Genomic DNA, 19,940 nt, shown 5'->3' on the forward strand with positions numbered 1-19,940 from the left:
AGAGACCCCATACAATGCCTGAGTGTCAAGAGTCCAGGAGCGGCAAATCTAAGTTGGTTCTGGCTCAGAGCCCCTCATGGGGCTACATGATCTGAAGGTTTATCTGGGGCTGGAGGTTCCACTCCCAAGGTGGTCTTCCCATGACTGTTGGCTCGAGGCCTCAGTTCTTTGCTACATGGGCCTCTTTGTGGCAGCACATGAAGGTCTTCCCAGCATGACAGCAGGCTTCCCTTCCAACAAGCAATCCAAATCAGAGTTAGGAGGAAGCTCCAAACTATGACCTAGTCACAGAAGCCACCCACTGTCACCTCCACCGTATTTTGTTGGGCAAAGCAAGTAAGTCTCTAAGTCCAGTACTTAATCACAGAGAGAAGGATTGGACTCCACCATCAGAAGGGGATGTCAAAAGAGAGAATAACAAAAATGTTAAACCAGCACAGAAGAAAGAGGAAGGAGTGAAGAGATATTTGAGCAGAACAACCATTTCTCTTTTCTTTATAGAGAATGCCTAGATGTGTCTTTTTCTCACTAACTTCTCTCTCGTTTGCCAGAACTAATGTACTAATGTGTGTGTGTGTGTGTCTGTCTGTCTGTGAGAGAGAGAGAGAGTGAGCAAATGTGTATGAGTCTGTGTGTGTGTATAGATGTGCGTATGCATATATGAGGGTGTGTGCATGTGTCTGTGTGAATGTGTGTCTGTCTGTAGCAAGACAGCTGTAGAGTTGCTGGCTGTTACCCACTTTGACTCCTGCCAGACATACCAGCCTCCTCCCCAATGGCCCCAGAGACTTCTGGTTCAGCACTCAAGCTTGTCTCCATGTCCAGATCATCTAACCCAAACTCAAGAGTTTTGAAGGCTCCCTGCATCTGGTTGACAGAACTCCTGCCAAAAGACGTTTTGCCACATGACCTCCCCTTGACCAAGTCCTCCTCCAAGCAGAGGTGATAGAAGCTGCCTCTGCTCAGAGGTTCACTGTAGGTCCCATGGGTGGGCAAGCACGTGGGAGCTGCAGATGGGAATTACCATAGAAGGTTCGGAGACGGGGTCAAGTGCTGTGTTAAGCTCCCTGGAATGTGAAACACAGATGGAGCCAGCCTGGAAAGGCACAATGAATGGGGGCTAGGAGACTTCTGTCCCTGCTTGGTTCTGAATGAGGTTATACTGATTAATGAATTAATGAGGAAGGTAATGGAGAGAAGAGCCCAATAAAGAGTTATCTTGGACCATCTCCTTTCCATCTGTTCACTTTCTGTCAGGTATTAGATTAGGCCTTTACATTTCCTTTGATTTTCCCCTCTTCAGACCTTTTTTCTGATGTTTAGAAAACAACAGGGGCGCCTCAGTCAGTGAAGGGTCTGGTCTGGCTCTTAATTTCCGCTCAGGCCATGATCTCGGGGTCATGGAATGGACACTTGCCTCGGGCTCCGCACTCAGCAGAAATTCTGCTGGAGATTCTCTCCCACTCCCTCTGCCCAAACCCCACGACACTCGCTCACTCACTCCCTCTAATTTAAAAAAAGGAAAGAGTAAAAATTGCTTTATTATCACAGGATGCCTTTAGATTCTTTTAAATTCATTGCATGCAAAAATGCAAAAGTCTCTTTTTTATTATTTAGCTTTTAGAAGAAATGTATTTTACAACAAAACATACCACCTGTATTTTAGAGCATTCACATGCCTCAATTTTCATGGATTGGTATTTTCAAATCAGGATTTTGGAATGAAAAAATTTAAATTTTCTATCTGTATGTGTGCATCATATGCATAGAAGAATAGACATAAACCCTTGAATGTGATACTTCATAAAGTTATCCTCAAATACTAGGGTAGATATTAATTTCATTTTAATGTGCTTTTTAAGTTTGAAAATCTATTTTATTAGAAAAAAGAATTTTTGCTAGGATTACAAATGAACGTATTTTGATTATCTAAAATGTAATAAAACATTTCTTAATAGAATGAATACTCAACTTTAAATATTATTTAAAACAGGATAAATGTACATGATAATAGTGCTATATTTCAAATTCATCCAAATCAGAATATATTTTTGGGCACTTTCTGTGTACCACTGAGCCTTTTCTGTGTATTGTGTACCCAATTTACAATACTAATGGCAAGACAAACTTGCTCACAGAAGTTTATAAAAAATGGTCTATATGCTAAAGTAGGGTGGGAAAAATTTTTCTGTAAAGAACCAGATAGTAAATTGCTCAACCTTTGTGGCCCAGTCTGTCACAAAATTCAACTCTTCCCTTGTAGGCCATAGACAAGTATGCAAATACATAGAGCCGTGTTCCAAAAAAACCTTTACTTATAAAAACAAGTAGGCAGGATTTTCCCTCAAGCCAAACCCCTGTATTAAAGGATTGATTTATACATAGTGAGCATCAAAAACATTTTTTCCTTTGTATTTACTTCAATAAAATTCCCAGCAAATGCTATTTCAAAAGACAGCTGTGAAAGGAGTTTGTCTCTGCAGTCACATTTTTATAGAGCCGATTTAAAACTCCCTTTAGTTATTAGGAATCCAACATTATCAACTTTCAGATTAATATTACTAATGCCTTTGATAAGTTCAACATATGCCATGAAAGATACTAATACATTTCAGAAATATCTGTGTTTTATTTGTTCTATTCATAACACAATAGATGAAACACAATCTTGTCTTAAAATTTATTGAAATCTTATTACATAAGTAAGATGGAACTTACGTTTCTAAAGACAACTATGATATTCTTTTTCAGTATCTGCTGTGACGATGTCTATTTAGATTAGTCTTGAGAGAAAACACAATCTTTCTTTCATAAAAAAGTAGAATATAATTCTTTCTTTTACTTTTATGTGTTCTGCTTTGAACAATAATAAAAAATACTTTAAAAGCATTTTCAAGTATTATAACTGACATGCAATATTAATGACTTTTTCTAACTTAATCCCATTTTAAGGTTTCACTTAAAAATATCTAAAACGCTAAAGAATCCTACCCAACCTAAAACCTTTGCTTTTGCTTTGCCTGCATTAATGACTGTTGTAGTCTATCCACTGCAGACATAACCTCCACTTTCTCCTGCTCCCTGTCATTAGTTACGTAAGGAAGACCAATCCCTGTGTCCTCCACGAGCACTGCTTCCTGAGAAAAATTGACAACGCTGTCACAAGGGACAGTAAATTAAATTCCTTGTTGAGCCCGTTGTCATCAGACTTGATGCTGGATTTTCATAAGGTCCTGTGTAATGGTGTATGGTTCTAAATGGAGGCCAAGTCAATCAGACAGTCCATATATGCACATTGAGGTCTCGGGTAAAACCAAAATGTCCTGCTGGTTTGTCACTCAAATTAACTTCCACAGCTCTTTCATCTTGGTTAGATTTTGGATCCTTGGGCCCATTATATTAATAGTGAACAGAAGTCTGCTTGGTATCCTTAATTCAAACCAGATCTCAGCCTTGTTACTCGTCATAATGGCACAAAGACAATCATAACACAAGTCCTCTGCCCACTTGTCAGATTTTCACAGCACCCCTTTAGGGATTCTCACAGGTGTTCTAAAAGTAAGGGTATGCTCTAGGACATGTGCTCACACTCTTAGTCCATCCTGCCCGTGCTATTAATTTGATGAGGGGAAGCACTTTGGAGGTGGAAAAAAAGAGTGATCATCCCAAAGCTCTGTTTCTGTGTGTCTTGCAGGAGTCCTTTGGAACCTCTCATCTTGCGACGCACTCAAAATGCCAATCATCCAGGACACTCTGGCAGTGTTGACCAATGCCGTGATTATTCCCCACTCAGGCTGGGAAAATTCACCTCTTCAGGATGATCGGAAAATACAGCTGCATTCCTCACAGGTGCTGCGAAATGCCACTGGATGCCTAAGGTGAGTCTCATCCGGGATGGCTCCTCCTGCAATCATACACTTTCTGTTTCTATAAATTCAGTTGCACCTTTACTGAGGATCAGAGCGTCCCAGAAAGATGAGCATTGGTAAAGGAGGATAAGAAGCTAGCAAAAACCACTTCTAATGAGGTAGCAAGGAGGGGTAGGCATCTTTTACTATAAGTTTCTTACTTCCTTAACATTTTTTGTGTCTTGGGTGAAAAATAAACATTTTCATTCCAACCCAAAATAATTAGTATGTTAAAGACAATAGTTTCCAATAATTTTCCATGTTATATTATATCATGCATACAGAATACCCAGGCAGGCCAGTTGGTTGGGGGAGGGTCTATGATATACACAGAGGGATCTAGTTAACTGTCATCGCTAGTTTTCTTTTTTATTCTTAAAAAATTGACTGTGTGACTGCCAGTTACTACAATTGCTTAGAGATAACTTTTTAATAAAACTTGTTGTATGAAATGTTCTTTTTAAATAATAAAAGCAAATATGTTCTAATTTTCTCTCAATTAATTTTTACAAAAATCATCCCCCAGAAATATATTAAGAAGTCTTAGAATCATCTTTATTTTTGTTTAATTTTTGCTCTTAGAAAAGAAGGTAATAATCAAGATACAGTTTTTCCAAATTCTGGAAACTCTGCTCCCAAGGATGCTGTATTTTGTACCAAAGTTGGAAATTTCTGCTGGATAAAATTAATGATGAGATGAGGGCAAAAGGGTGACTCAGAATACCCAGTCAAATAATCTATATTTCAAACATAAAATGTACGAGATTGTTTTAGCTGGGCTGCCTCCAAGCTGTCATTTCTCCTATAGTTGATTGGTTTCTAGGTGCAAAAACCAGTCCCTACTGAGAAGGAACAAAATCACCTTGCTGACATTAATAATAATTATCTCATGAATATTTATAACAGTGCTCCCAACCTCCAGTAGAGAGGGGTGGTGTGTTTGTGTAAATGTGCGTGCATAGAGGAAGATAAAGTGAGTCTGCCTCCATAAATATCGACATGCATTCACAGAGAGGAATAGGAAATCCTCTAATGATTTTGCTTTTCCTCAAGGTCACAAAATAATGATCTTTGGACATTATTTCTCTGGCAAAGCTTTACCATAAGGCAAATTTACAGTTCTCCAAAACTCCCTGTTGAGACATTCATTTTATAACCTCTCACATTCTGTTATCCTTCAGAAATCTCCTGTCCCACCAGAAGAAATATAACTCTTTCCAAAGCTAAAATTGTAGGTACTTCTGACTTTTTATACCTAATTTTTCCAGTTTAGTTATTTGCAACTATTATAGGTATTTTTTCCCTTCTGAGCATCTTCGACTTATAAAGAATCAAAAAAATAAAATAATATAAAATGAAAAAAAAGGAAAGAAAAGGAACTATTGCTCCTAATCATGGAAAAGTCCCCTCAGAATTAATCGTAGAAAAAAAAAAAAGAATCAATTGTAGAAGTATGGTCAGTAAAGACCTGGTTAACGCTATCAGTTAAAATTCTCTCTGAGTGATACAGTAATGTAATTATACATTCAAGTTGTTGGACTTCTGGATGTAGGCCACTGCTGTTAAGAGCATACATTCAGCACCATTTAATGCGAAGTCAGATGAAGAAGCTAGACTGCTTAGGCTGATGGGTCCCTATAGTAGGTTCTGGGATGTGACCTAGAGCAAAGATAGGTCAATCAGGATGACTCTCCATCCCTCTCTATTCATACACACAGCGGCCTGGCCTAGTGCTTCAGCTGCTGAAAATGACCAGGAGCAACCACATCATAGGGAGCCAGAAAGGGAGATATCTGATTTGCAAAGAGTTTCACATAATCAGATTGGGTTTCTTTAGTCAAGATGCAACTGAGTTGGGGTTTTATATCTTCGTTCTGAATTACCATGTGACTGGCAAAGCAAAATCCATCAGTATGTAGTGAATACTTAACTCATCCCCTTAATTCATTGAACCCCTTGCCCTTCTACAGAAAGAAAGAATAATTTCTCCTCTTATTTGAATGTGTTTGTCAATCATTCCACAGTGAGGAACAGGTCTAACTAAGGAAGAAAATAGTGTAGGGAAGAGGCTAAAATGCATTTATCAAATCCTAGGTGGATACAAAGTTTCCAGAAATTTCTAAGAATATTTGCCACTTAATTTACAACCAGTGTTGGCAATGCACCAGAATAGTAACAATTGTTATTATCCTGATGGAAGGGTCTAGATTTTAATTTTTGAGGTTAGATACATTCTTGATTTTTCTGAGAAACCCTAGCTTTTTATTTACATTAAAGAAATTACTTCTTGTGCTATTCCGTCCTTTCAGCAGTCTTACCATGAGTATTTGTAGAGTGTCTGCTGTGTGCCTGGGAGGGACCTAGAGGCAGAAATAAACAAGGCCCAGCAAAATTCCTCCTGAAAATGCAGAAAAGATGTGAATATACTCCTTAAAATGTAAATTAATAACCAGATTGTCTCAATTTATAAACTGGATCTGGGCTTGTACCTTTGCAAGGAACATTTTCTTCTATCAAAATATTTAGAAAGAATTTGGTGCTTCCACACTTCTTAAAGAAAAAAAGTCACAGCAGTTCTTGTCTTTTTCATGTACTAAACATATATTGTATATAAAGTGATACAGTGAATTTATACACAAAAGGATATAGTAAGTTTGTATACCAATTTCATACTTTGATCTGACCTATTAATTTATAGCTTTGATTTTGCAAGTTGCTTGAATTGTATAAAATGCCAAATTTATACGTTCTAATTCTTTTCCAATGCCTCATGACCGCCACTATCATATTCCATGAAATTTGGCTAGAATGATTTAGGACCTTGTTTAGCTGGTAACAGAAAACCACTGCATTTGGCCTACAGAATGTACCTGCCTGGGTACGGGTGTGTAAGGAATTCAACAGACAACTCAGAAAGAATTGTGACTAAGTTGGTGTAAACCACATTAAGTGTCACAACTCACACACAATTCAGTTCATTTTATGTGATTTCTAGATATTTCACTGTGAAGGCAAAGAAAATCAGTAGCCTTCAAAAAATAATATAAAATATGTGCACTATTTCTTATTCTCTTCCTTTTCAGATCTTATTCCTTATTAGGGAAGTATTTTTAAAACTAAAGCATTATTGTTGAGGACAATCCTGTTATATCAAAATTCTTTTTAATTATTTACTTTCATGTATGTCAACTTCTAGAAATCCTCCACAGCCTTTAAGGATCAGGAATTACATATAATTCAATCCTTGTCATAATTATACATTTTAATCAATTTATTTTGAGAGTGTGATTTTCTCATTACCATTCATTATCAAATAACACTTTGAATTAAAAAAATTACAAGTAGCAACGTACATGAGTCACTAAATATATTTTTTTACTAAATATTTTTGATATGTGAGATGTCAGTTAAATTTAATTCAGTTATCTTTCCTTGGGCGATATTTCCCTGATATTGAGTTGGAATGGAAGCTCTCCTTTCTCAAGATTTCTAGAAATATTGAACAGTGGAGCTGTGTGTGTGTGTGTGTGTGTGTGTGTGTGTGTGTGTGTTGGGGGAGTTGTGGGTATGTTGGTTCATTCCAAAGTTTGACCTGGCCACATGATATTTATTAAGTAAATTTATGCATTTGTCAATAGAGACAAGATTTTCAATTTTTCAAATAAGATAAATTGAATATCCCTGTCTTTCAAGGACCATAAATTTCTGCTTCAAGTACATCATTTATTCTTGTATGTACTGTGTGTTCAGTAGCTCATGTCTAGTAGGTTGGGAAGTCATTACTTGCACTCACCACTCCCACTATTCCACACGGAGAGGAAACACAAGGTCCTGTGAGGTGACAGGAACAGATCTATGCTCAGAGCAACACAACCAACTGAGCACCCAACTGCCAGATGGACTCACTCTCTCTTGTGTTGGCTGCTTTAATATGCTTCTTGACAGCTCCTAAGTGGCATCCTCTCAGCCAACATCCATCCATCTTGCCTGTAGTTGGCAACTGTCTTCCCCCTCCTCCATCTTTTCCTACTTCTCATTCTTCTCTCCTAAAGCCTCAAGTATGGAGTGGGAGGCCACCTGGAGAATTAGTCATGGAGCCCCACGTCAGCCCCTTCTCTCCACCTCCACCTTAAATCTTAATTTAGGCAATTAGTCAGAGCAATGGATGCTTTTTTTTTTTTTAAGATAAGACTATATTTTAAGACATACCCTAGATAATAAACTTGACATTATTTTTCCAGTGCTCAGATTTCTCCATTCTCTTACCGATCATTTAATTCTCTTTTACTGATGGCTCTACTCCTTTTCCTGGGTAGTATTTCCTACACCGGGTGGCTTGCAGCTCCAGTGGGAGCTTCTGGTAGGTGAAAGTAAATTAATCTGATCACTAATGGAGAACAACATTATTCTTAATTTTTGTCCGTAGCAGGATTCAAACTTGCTTGTGTCATTTCAGGGTGGGAAGCTGAGCTTAAGAATTTCAGCAATTAGTATTCTGAAAGAGATCACCTTTTCATATTTCAGTAGGAAAAAAATGTATTATAAATGCAAATTGTACCACTCGTAAATGTTCAGAAGCTTATCAGAGGGAAATTTAAGTTAGACAAAAAAAGCATAAGCCTTCCTAAGCTAAGATCTGGAACGCTAACACTGTCCGACCTTTAGATAATTCCTTAGAGTCTTAATAAACTCTGTTCAGTTTTTCAGACCTTATCTTTGGCAGTGATGCCGTACCAATATCGATGGTGGTACCTACCCCACCACCAGCCCAGCATGGGGCACACCCACGGGAAATGTTCTGAAGAGATGAGTCTCTTGCCTTTTCCTTTGCTAAAAAAGCATGGTAAATCTTCACGGAAAGGTGTCATATCATGTTGACATAGCAAAAATTTAAGCACATATGAAATAAAAAATGAAAAGTTAATGCCCTTAGTCCTTTTCCATTTAAAATTCATTTGGGGGTAGGAAATGGAAATTTTCAAAAGCGAATCTGTTTCTGAAGTATCTGTCACTGAGGAAAGATGATAGAAATGAAAAAAAAAATCAGATTTTGTTGGAGGAGCGAGTTGATAAGAATGATGGTGGCTAGATTGTTGTATTCCAGGCAGCAGTGGCAGGTGGGGCCAGCAGGCATTACAGCTGCCAGCAATTAGCGCAAGTCATTTCCGCAAGCTTCCTTCTGCCCATGCCCACCCTGGACACACACTCATACTCCCCTTCTTCCTCATCTCTGCCTCTTTTCTAATGTCTGTCTTTTGCTCCAATGCTGTACAATTTAAGCTTCAATTTTTAATAACAGCCATCTTAAAATATGGCCTAAAAAATGTGGCCAAATGTTATTTGTAAGGCTTAGGCTATAAGGTGCATGAAGTTACTGGGTTAGTTCTTTTTCTTTCACTTTAGGATTAAGGAGTCCTCCAGAAGACTACTCTCCTTTGGCCTAAACCAGGCAAGTCAGACCATGGAAGAGATTGAGTTCTGTACTCATGATTGTTCCATCATACAATGTATAATCACACTTTTCCTAGCTCTGGCCAAAATAATCACCTTCAACCAAAATGTGTGTTGGCCAACCACAGCCTGATGGCTAAACAGTGAAGGTCAGACTGGCTCAGCCTGTAGACAAGCTCGTTTTGCCTGAGATGATTGTAATGGGTTAAATGAATGCCCCTCCACCCTGCCAAAAAAAAATCTATGTCCACCAGGAACCTCACAATGTGACCCTATTTAGAAATAGGGTCTTTGCAGATACATTATTTAAACCAAGAAGAGGTCATACTGGCTTAGGTTGGGCCTGAATCCAATGGATGGTGTCTTTATAAGAAGAGGACCTACCTCAAGTATGAGTGCACTTACATATGGAAGCCTAACAAACAAGAGCAACACAACTCAAGAGAAGGCCATGTGAAGACAGGGGCAGAGATTGGAGTGATGTGGGGGTAAGCCAAGGAATGCATGGGCATTGCAGAAAGCCACCAGAAGCTAGAAAAATGCAAAGAAGGATTCCTCCCCGGAGCCTTCAGTGGGAACATGGCCCTGCTGAGACCTTGATTTTGGAATTCTAATCTCTCAAACTGTGGGAGAATGAGTTTCTGTTGTTTTAAGCTCCCCCCAGTTTGTGGTACCTTATTCGGGCAGCACTGGGAACTGCCTGCAGTCGCCCCAGAAAGTAATCCAGAGGGGGCCTCCAAAGGCAGAAAGCTGCCATAAAACATAGTGGGGAGCAAGGGGGACTGTAAATAACCCAGAGAAGCTGCCCATACCCAAAGAGTGTTCATGCACAGGAACAAACCACCCGGATAGGGAGCTGTTGTTGCTCTAGGCCATAGCTCAGGTGCAAGGCCAAACATCCCTTGCAGAGGATCGGGGTCTGCAAGCCCAGGTGTGGCTGTCTCAGCCAAAGAAGGTCCACATGAAGTCTCTCGACTGGGTAGCTGTTAAATAAGCATCTCCCCACATGTGAATCTGGTTTCTGTGTTTTCTGCTTCTATTTATGAACCCACCACCCATTTCCTCCAGTTTTTACCTTCTGAATGTTCTGCGGATCTATTTAATACTATGGACAGCCAGAAGTCATTCTAGATTCTCAAGCAGGGCACATGACCTGATAGAAGGATCACCTAAGGAAGTTGCCTCCCGCAGCTGAGTGCAGAATGAATGCTTTCTGGGTTTCGCATGAAACCTGACTGTGTTTCCCATTTAAAGTATCACAAATCAACATCCTAAAGATCCCTGTCATGGCCATGATCATCATTTCAGAGTGAACTACAGGTGAAGCCTTGCTGAGTATCCTTTTTTACCATTTAATCTGCATGCTCAATAAGACGACTCTGATCCATTACTGTATGGCTGTGTTCCATTTAGTCATGCGTGCTTAGAACTCTATCTCCAGCCAAAATATCTGCATAAGGCTGGCTTTGCTAACCTCCACAGCTCATTTCCTAGAGCCCCTGAGTCATTTATTTATTTTTATTATTCTATTCCCACTTCAACATCTTGTCCTGAAGGACAACAATATACAACCCTAATTTTTCTATCTATCTCGTATACACGAAAATGTTATTAAGCCCATCAAAGGAGCTGCACTGCGCCTTTGCTTATGAGTATAATTAAACTCAGACCCTCAATTAGTCATTTTAACCCATATAATGGATGAGCATTTGGTCCCATGGAGCCACTAATTCTGGAGTGACCTTGAGAAAACCCTTTCACAGAGTAATACCTAGTGATCATTACACTCTGGCTGGAAAGCTCCAAGGACATTTATTTTATCTGGTTTGTCTGTTACATTAGCCACAGGTAAAAGGAGGAATTATTATTACTTTTATGTTTGATTGCTTGCCAATATTATTCGACCACTAAAAAGAATCTATTTTGCTGCCATGACTTATTCACTCCATAACTGAAAGCCTGTAGCTCCCACCTCCTTCGCCCATTTTGCCCATCTCCCCCATACCCTCCTCTGGCAGCCATCAGTGTGTTCCTTGTATTGATGGGCTGGGGATTTCTGCTCTTTTGGTTTGCTTGTTTGTTAGGCTTCCACATGTAAGTGCACTTATATGGCATTTGTCTTTCACTGTCTGACCTACTTCATGATAGAACATATAGTCAAAAAAAAAAAAATCTGTTCTAAAAAGTTTTTTTAAAAGTCTTGTATAATGAGTTCTGGATTTATCCCAGGCTTGTGTTGCAGCTGAACTGAGCACTCTTTATCCAGTGACTTAAAATGGGAATGACCTACTCTATGTGGATGCTGTGAACAGAGAACCCACTCACACTTGGTTTTCCCACGCCTAGTACTAAAGCAGATGATATTCCTCACCTGGGCAGCTCTCTTTTTCAGATCACTGTGCCTTTTATGGATGCAAAGTGAATGGTTTTCTTGAGTCCTAACTCAGCAATGAAGGGCCCCTTTGAAAGAAAGGAGCAGAATTGGGGGTGGGGTAGCAGAAGGAGCAAGGGGGTTAGGGCCCCATCAGAGAAGACAGTTGGACTGCCTTTCTCAGCAGCTCCTTTGGTGACAAGGGCTTCAGTCTCCCATGGAGCACCTCAAGCTTCTAGCTCACTCTGTGCCACCCAATCAGGGCAGGTTATACTCTATTAGTTTATAATAATAAGTTTATATTCTATTAATAGGTTACAAAGTTTATACTGGATGAGTTTGCTAAGGCTATCATAGCAAAGTACCACAAATTGGATGGCTTAAACAGCAGAAATGTATTTTCTCACAATTCTGGAAGTTAGAAGTCTAAGATCAAGATGTCAGCAGGACTGGTTCTCAAAGGATCTGTCTCCTTGGTTTGCAGATGACCATCTTCTCGCTGTGTCCTCCTATGGTCTTCCCTTTGTGTCTGTGTGTCCTGATCTCTTCTTATAAATCTCCAAGCTGTGATCTCCAAGTGAGGCATCGCCCTTGGATACCACAGACTCTAGGGTTTGGCCTTTGGCCTTGCCTGGTCAGAAACTGGACCTTACAGCTACAATAGCATCAGGAGGAAATTAGCTTTGGTTTAACATCTGTTAAGAGCCCATTATAATGCTATGCCCCCTTAATGTGCGTGCTGTTTTATACAATTGTCGCTATAATGTAGTGAGGTAGGATTCCTTATCCCATTTTATAGATCAAGAAGCTGATGCTCATAAGGATAAGAGTAGCTTGACCCAAGTCATACAGCTAATTAGGAAAGGAAAGATGTTATAAATCCAAGGTTGTGTGATGCCTCAGCTGGATTCCTCCCACTCTACCATGTTCCATTAGGCAGAGACAAGGAGCAGCACAAGAACACCAACGGATATTTACACTGAGGCTAGGATGCTGGCTCAGCCCAGATCCTAAGAGAAGCAGACGTGAAGACAGAATTTGCAGTCCATGCGAGGTATCTAATTAGGAGCAGTACTAGAGAGGATGATGGGAGGGAACCAGAGAACCTGGAAGAGCCTTCACACCATGATGCAGCAGGTCTGACCCCAAGTGAAGGGGAGTAGAAAAGAAGGAAGGAATGTTGGTTGGGTGGGTGAAATTGTCTTAAGATCTCAGGGAGTTTGACAAGATCACTGGAGAGTTCTTAAGCCCAAGTCATTCTTCCAAGGAGTCCCCCATCACCCTGGACCAGGCTTGCCCTATCACTGCTGCTGAGCTGGGTCACTTGCTGGAAGCACCCCTGGGGAGTGAAGCTTGAGCATGAAGGCAAACACAGTGACACATCTTAGGGCACAGAAGCTGGAACATCAGTCAGTGATGTTCCTGCAGTGAGAGATTTAAGTGGGTGCATTTTTATGGACATTACATAAGCCTAATCCTTTACCAGTGCTTTCATTTTCTATAGGCTAGCCACTAGGAGTCACTTGACAATCGGAAAGATGCTTGGGGATACAGAATCCAAACTAGAGGAGTTAGTTACATTGACTAAAAGTTTCATTCTCTCAATCTATTCTTTTGAGTCCTTACTCTGTGCTTGGCCCTATTGTAGGCATGCGGGCTGTGATGAAGAGCAGATAGACACAGTCTGTGGGGTTTGCCATTGAAAGAACGCATAATGTCATTAAGACAACCAGATTGAATCTAAGTCCCATTAGGCTGCCCCAGAACTGGAAAAATTAGAGTGTGTCTCTCCTAAATAATGCCTCAGAAGGCCATATTCTTTTTTTTTAATTTTTTATTTTATTTTTTTTATTTCTTGGCTAATCTACCTCTCTCTTACTAACACAATTTTTCTTTACATAAAAAGCTGCTTACCGTTAATTGATTGACTGCAACATCTTGTAGTCTTAAAGCTTTCTCTCTTTTCAGGGTTTTGCATTCTCATATCTTTTCTATTAGGAAAAGTCTGAAAAAACTTCAGTTTTTAATTCTATCAGAAGACATTTTTAAAGAAGAAGAAGAAGGAGGAGGAGGAGGAGGAGGAGGAGAGGAAGAAGAAGAAGAGGAGGAGGAAGAAGGAGGAGAAATTTCTATCCTCTAGAGGACTAACTATAATTTTCCAAAGTCCTCTCTGGCATTTATGTCCCATGGAACAGTAATAGGGATCATTTCTCCCCAAACATTGTCTGGTTTCCCTAAGCTAGAAGAAGTGAGAGTATAATGATTTCACCTTAAATATAAACTTTTAATATAAGACGCCCTATCATGCTCTTCCTTCTAAAAGTTTCCATGACTTATTTCTGCAAAATTTGATCGACTTAATTATGAAAATTTGCAGGATCTAACTAAAACTTGTTTTGAATTATTTATTCTACAATTTGATTGCAAATATGGGCTTCTTTTAAAGGACAAGCAAATATTAAATTTTATATTTTCAGTATGAGTAGTCATTCTTCCTATTAGAATATGAATATTCAAATCTTTCCATTAGTATGAAAAAATCACTTCCTTTAAAAAAAGATTAAATAAAAAATCTAGTTAATCCCCAATCGGTAGACAATGGTGTTTAATATTTATCCCTATAACATATTGGGTTGTAGGGTGTTAACTCTCTGATAAATAAAAAGCAAATTGCAAGAGATGGATCATTCTTCAAATACTTCATAACTTCCTGATATTAAAAATATAATTTTTCCTACTGCTGCCCTCCCAAATTATATTACATTGCATCAGAAGTAGCTTCCCTGGAGGAGAAGCAAAGAAACAAGTCTATTATCCATAAATTGAAGAAGAACGAGCTCACCAAACAGTTTCACTTACGTGCTAATCCTCCCCAGTATTTTAACACATCTATTTTCATACCATCTCTCCTTTCCCTTTTCAAAGTGGCACTTATTTTAAAATAAAGCCAGCATTTGTCAGAATTGTGACAAAACAACCAGAGAGATGAGGACAACTCGTAAGAGAACAAGCAAGCACAAGTGGAGACTAGCCTACACCCAGTAGTGTTAATGAAGATCTCCAGCTTGCAGTTGCAATTCCTCTTGGAGGAAAAAGAAACAAAACCAATGAGAGCCATGAGTAGCGTTTTCAAAGCACCAATGCAGAGATCATGCCCCCCCATCCTATGAACTCCAGAGTGAAGAGCTGGATGTACAACTCTCCTCTCCACAGCAAGGTTCTAAAGTCTTTTGCTGCTTTCATTCTCTTCTTCTTGAGTCTAGATGTTCCTTAATAGACCAAGGATATTGGAAGTTAGTCTCACTTGTCCTTTAGTTGACCAAGGGACTCTTTGAAATAAAAGAGCAGAAAGTGTTTGAATCGCCACCCTGTTCTCCTGGCCCCCCTTTCCTGGGTTAGTGACATCCTCCTGTCCCAGAGCCAGAGTTTGGAGCTATCCATGAGTGTTTGCTTCGGGGCATTTGATAGGCAGCCCAGTCCCTGGGTTCCCCTCTATCGCCCTTCCCCTTGGAGCTATGACACGGAGGGGTGACAAGTGGGGCCTCTGACTCAGAAAACTGTAGCAGGGTAGAGGAATCACAGTAAGCAGAGGTGCAGGTGGGGTGAATAGAAGTACCACTTGGTCCTCTGCACTAAACCAGGAAGCTCCTGGTTGCCTCTCTATGGTGGGATCTTCACCATCTGCTAGCAAGTTGCTCGTTCTGGAAACAGAATTGGGGAAGCTACTAATTGTAAAACTTGCTCTTCATTCTTACTGGAAAGTCCTTGTTCTGAGCTGGCAGAAGGTTCTGGAAGTACTCACTGAGATGTTTTCCTTAGGCAAAGAGCCAGAGGGAAGGCAGCCCTACCTAGATTTCATGCTTTGGTCTACATTGTGTTGCCTCTGAAAGATCTAAGCAGAAGAAGCAGTTGGTCGTAACAACACGCGCTAACAGATTGACAGCCTTCAACACTTGAGTTTTAGGGGACTGTGCATTTTTTTGTCCGTGTCATAGATTCTTTGTCAGTTTTTCAGTCTGCTAAGTAAAAGGACAGACATGCCAGGACTTCAGATTAACCCAGCGTCCTTCACTGTTGTCCTGGAGAGGTACAAATACATCATTATTCCCCATTAACAAGCACTCAACCAGCAAGGAAGATGCTGTGCCGTGGATGCGCTGACTGGAGCTAATGAATCCCAACAACTAATTACACTTCTCTTAAGGTAACTTATTACCAGAAAATAGCTGTGTTAGCACAAAGATTTTATGTGAGAGTGGCAATACTCAGGAAGAGGCCAGCTGATTAATCGTCCCCCGTAATTCTCCATAATAGTCCTGTCTGGACTTTTGTGTCCAGACCATTGTTCTTCCCAGGGTTACATTTGCCCTGACCTTATTTTGGACCAACAATGTAATTGGTAATTGCAGGCTAATTTATATAAACAAACGAGGGTCCTGCTAAATGAAAGCATTGTCACTGTGATTGGTACTTACTGCTCCAGGAGCTCTCTATTTTGTACAAGTTTGGGTCAAGTGTTTGGAGCCAATGGCGCTTACTGCAAAAAAATGATTATTTCAAGCAAGAAAAAACATCATGTCCTTTTAAGGCCTGCCAGGAAGAATGGTTTATGGTCTGTTGCAGGGAATGAGTGCTCACATGTTTTGGAGAAAACTGGCTTTGTCCTTTGCTAGAATCTTGACAGGACCTGAAGGGTCCTTCTCTTTAGTATCTTTGAAAGCAGTACTGATAAGTCTCTTCCTAGAACATAAAGAAACCTTACTTATTTCTCCTCTGCAGGCAGCATTGTCATCCTGACTAGCAAACATGATTAAATGTCATTTGCCCTTGACCCCTGTCACTCCTAAGCAGCTGAAATAGATTAAGAGGGCAATGCTTCCCAAATCAGATGGAGCTGAATGTCCTCAGCCAGGACCAGCAGTAATAACTCACAGAGGAGCTGGTGCTGGGGTTTATTACCATTTTTTCAGGGCTCATTCCTATTTGAGGGGAGATAATTCAAACAGATTATCCTATTGTTTCCTTTCAAGAACCCAGCCGGTAACCCCTGCAGCCGGTAACCCCTTAGAGGGACACCTTCAGAAGAGGCCCTCAGGGACAATAGCTCAGAAAGGCCAAGCTGTGGGTCTGAGGTCACAGGGCCACCAGTACAACAACCCAGTTGGAGAAAGAAATCCCTAACCTCTCACCTTCCAGGGCCTATAAGCTTCCTCTTTTCTTTAGAAACTTTTTACACTCTGAAGGCTTTAATTCAAGTGAAGCCAGAGGCCAAGAAGCACAATAAATCATGAAGATGGGGTTAACCTGACCCACAGGTCAATGTGACTGGCAGCAAAAATATGTCCCTACCCAAGGGGCCCCTTCTGTTTGATGTTAACATAAGCCTCCTCCTCCCCAGCATTTTCTTCCCTATTCTTTTTTTCTTTCATTTAAAAAAATTTTAGACAAAATTCACATAACATAAAATCCATCATTTTTAAATTTTTTTAAAAGATTTTATTTATTTATTTGAGAGAGAGAGAGAGAGGAAGAGCACAGAGAGAGGGAGAAGAAGACTCTCTGCTGAGTGGGACCCTGATGAGGTGCTTGATCTCAGGACCTCAGGATCATGACCCAAGCCAAAGGCAAACATTTAACTGACTGGGCCACCCAGGTGCCCCTAAGATCCACCATTTAAAAGTGAATGATTCAGCGGCATTTAGTACATTCATTACATTGTACAACCACTTCTATCTAGTTCCAAAATTCTTTCATTTCCCCAAAAGGAAATTCTGTATCTATTAAGCAGTGACACCCCATCTTCCCTCTTTCAGGCCCTGGCAACCACCAATCTGCATTGTGTCTTTATGAATTTACTTGTTCAGCCTATTACACTGAAATAGAGTCATGCACTCTAGGGCCTTTAGTGACTGGCTTCTCTGACTTAGCATGGGGCCTTCAAAGTTCATCTGTGATGTAGATTCCTTTTTTATTTATTTTTTATTTTTTTAAAAAGATTTTATTTATTTATTCATGAAAGGCACAGAAAGAGAAAGGCAGAGATGTAGGCAGAGGGAGAAGCAGGCTCCAGGCAGGGAGCCTGATATAGGACTCGATCCTGAGACCGCAGATCACGCCCTGAGCCAGCAGCAGGTGCTCAACTGCTGAGCCACTCAGGCATCCCTGTACTACATTTTTTTTTATGCATTCATCCATCGATGGACATTTGGGCTGTGTCCACCCTTTGTCTGCTGTGGCCAATGCTGCTGTTAACATGTATGTACATGTGATGGTCTGAGTCCCTGTCTTCAGTTCTCTGGGGGGCACCCTTAGGAACAGAGCTGCTGAATCATATGGTTCATCTATACAGAACTTTTTGAGGAACAAACTATTTTCCACAGCCACACTCACGTTTTGCACATCTCTCTCTATTATGTTTACTGGCCTAGATTATTCTCTATCTTTCTTTTTAAATTTGAATTCAAGTTAGTTAACATAGAGTGCAGCACTGGTTTCAGGAACAGAATACAGTGATTCATCACTCACATACAACACCCAGTGATCATCACACCAAGTGCCTTCCTAAATGCCCATCACCCATCTAGCCCAATCCTCCACCTACCTCCCCTCCAGCAACCCTCACTTTGTTCCCTATAGTTAACAGTCTCTTTATGCTTTGCCTCCCTCTCTGTTTTTATCTTATTTTTCCTTCCTTTCCCCTATGTGCATCTGTTTTGCTTCTTAAATTCCAAATATGAGTGAGGCACCTGGATGACTTCATCTGTTAAGTGTCCGACTCTTGGTTTCATCTCAGTTCATGATCTCAGGGTCCATGCTCAGCATGGAGTCTGCTTGAGATACTCTGCCTCTCCCTCTGCCCCTCCCCACTTCTCTTACACAAATGAATAAAATCTTCAAAATATAGTCATAAAAAATCACACATATGAGTGAAATTATATGGTATTGGTCTTTCTCTGACTTATTTCGCTTAGCATAATATACTGTAGTTCCATCCACATCATTGCAAATGGCAAGATTTCGTTTTTTAATGGCTGAGTAATATTCCATTGTATGTGTGCGTGTGTGTGTGTGTGTGTGTGTGTGTGTGTGTGTGTATCACATCTTATCCATTCATCAGTGGACATTTGGACTTTTTCCATTATTTGGCTATTGTTGATAATTCTGTTATAAACATGTGCCCCTTCAAATTAGTATTTTTAAATCCTTTGGGCAAACACTTAGTAGTACAATTACTGGATCTTGGGATAGCTCTATTTTTAACTTTTTGAGGAACCTCCATACAGTTTTCCAGAGTGGCTGAACCAGCTTGCAGTCTTACCAGCAGTGCGAGAGTGTTCCCCTTTCTCTGCATCCTCACCAACAGCTGTTGTTTCATGAGTTGTTAATTTTAGCCATTCTGATCAGCATGAGGTGGTATCTCATTGTGGTTTTGATTTGTGTTTCCCTGACAATGAGTGATGTTGAGCATCTTTTCATGTGTCTGTTAGCTATCTGGATATCTTCTTTGGAAAAGTGCCTATTCATGTCTTTTCCTATTACTTAACTGGATTATTTGGTTTTTGGGAGCTGAGTTTGATAAGTTCTTTATAGATTTTGGATACTAGCCCTTTATTTGATATGTCACTTGCAAATATCTTCTTTCATTCTGTAGGCTGCCTTTTAGTTTTGTTGATTGCTTCCCTTCACTGTGCAGAAGCTTTTTATCTTGATAAGGACCCAATAGTTTATTTTTGGTTTTGTTTCCCTTGTGGCTTAGATTATTTTCTTTTTCTCATAGTATTTGCCTTTTCTTTTGCCTTTTTGTTTCATAGAAGTTTTCTCTCCAGCTGCTAGATTTTTAAGGCCATTTGTCTTTATATCCCTCTGTATGAGTCCTTAGAAGAAAGGTACTATGTGGATGTTATAGTTTTGCTTTAAAACTCTAAGGACTGATGTCAACTCATTGCAGCTTGTGGGCAAAGTTGGCCAGGTCCTCCAAGTCTCCAGCCATGTGCTGGGCCCCTTGGCCCTTATTGAGTTTGCAGTACTGGGCTTCTTTCCATTGCTCTATATACTGGGCTCTTTGCTACCTCAGGACCTTCACATGTGACTTCCAGCACCTAGAGGACTTTATCCTCTCCCCTTTACCTTAAGATCTCAGCTTAGAAATATCCTGTCCAGAGAGACTTCCTCAACACCTTCTCCTCTCATATAAAGTAGACCTTCCCTGA

At 40.1% G+C, this 19,940-nt stretch overlaps 1 protein-coding gene across 5 annotated transcripts in view; it reads left to right on the forward strand.

Annotated features, from left to right (window-relative positions):
- CTNND2 (catenin delta 2) overlaps positions 1–19,940 on the forward strand; it is a 913,492-nt gene that overhangs the window by 740,374 nt on the left and 153,178 nt on the right. For all 5 annotated transcript variants that reach the window (XM_077879565.1, XM_077879568.1, XM_077879566.1 and 2 more), the window contains one exon: positions 3,695–3,878. In XM_077879565.1, coding sequence (XP_077735691.1) covers positions 3,695–3,878 — 184 coding nt within the window. The remainder of the gene's footprint in view (positions 1–3,694; positions 3,879–19,940) is intronic.

The sequence above is a fragment of the Canis aureus genome, chromosome 31 (assembly GCF_053574225.1).
Source record: "Canis aureus isolate CA01 chromosome 31, VMU_Caureus_v.1.0, whole genome shotgun sequence".
Taxonomy (NCBI): Eukaryota; Metazoa; Chordata; class Mammalia; order Carnivora; family Canidae; genus Canis; species Canis aureus.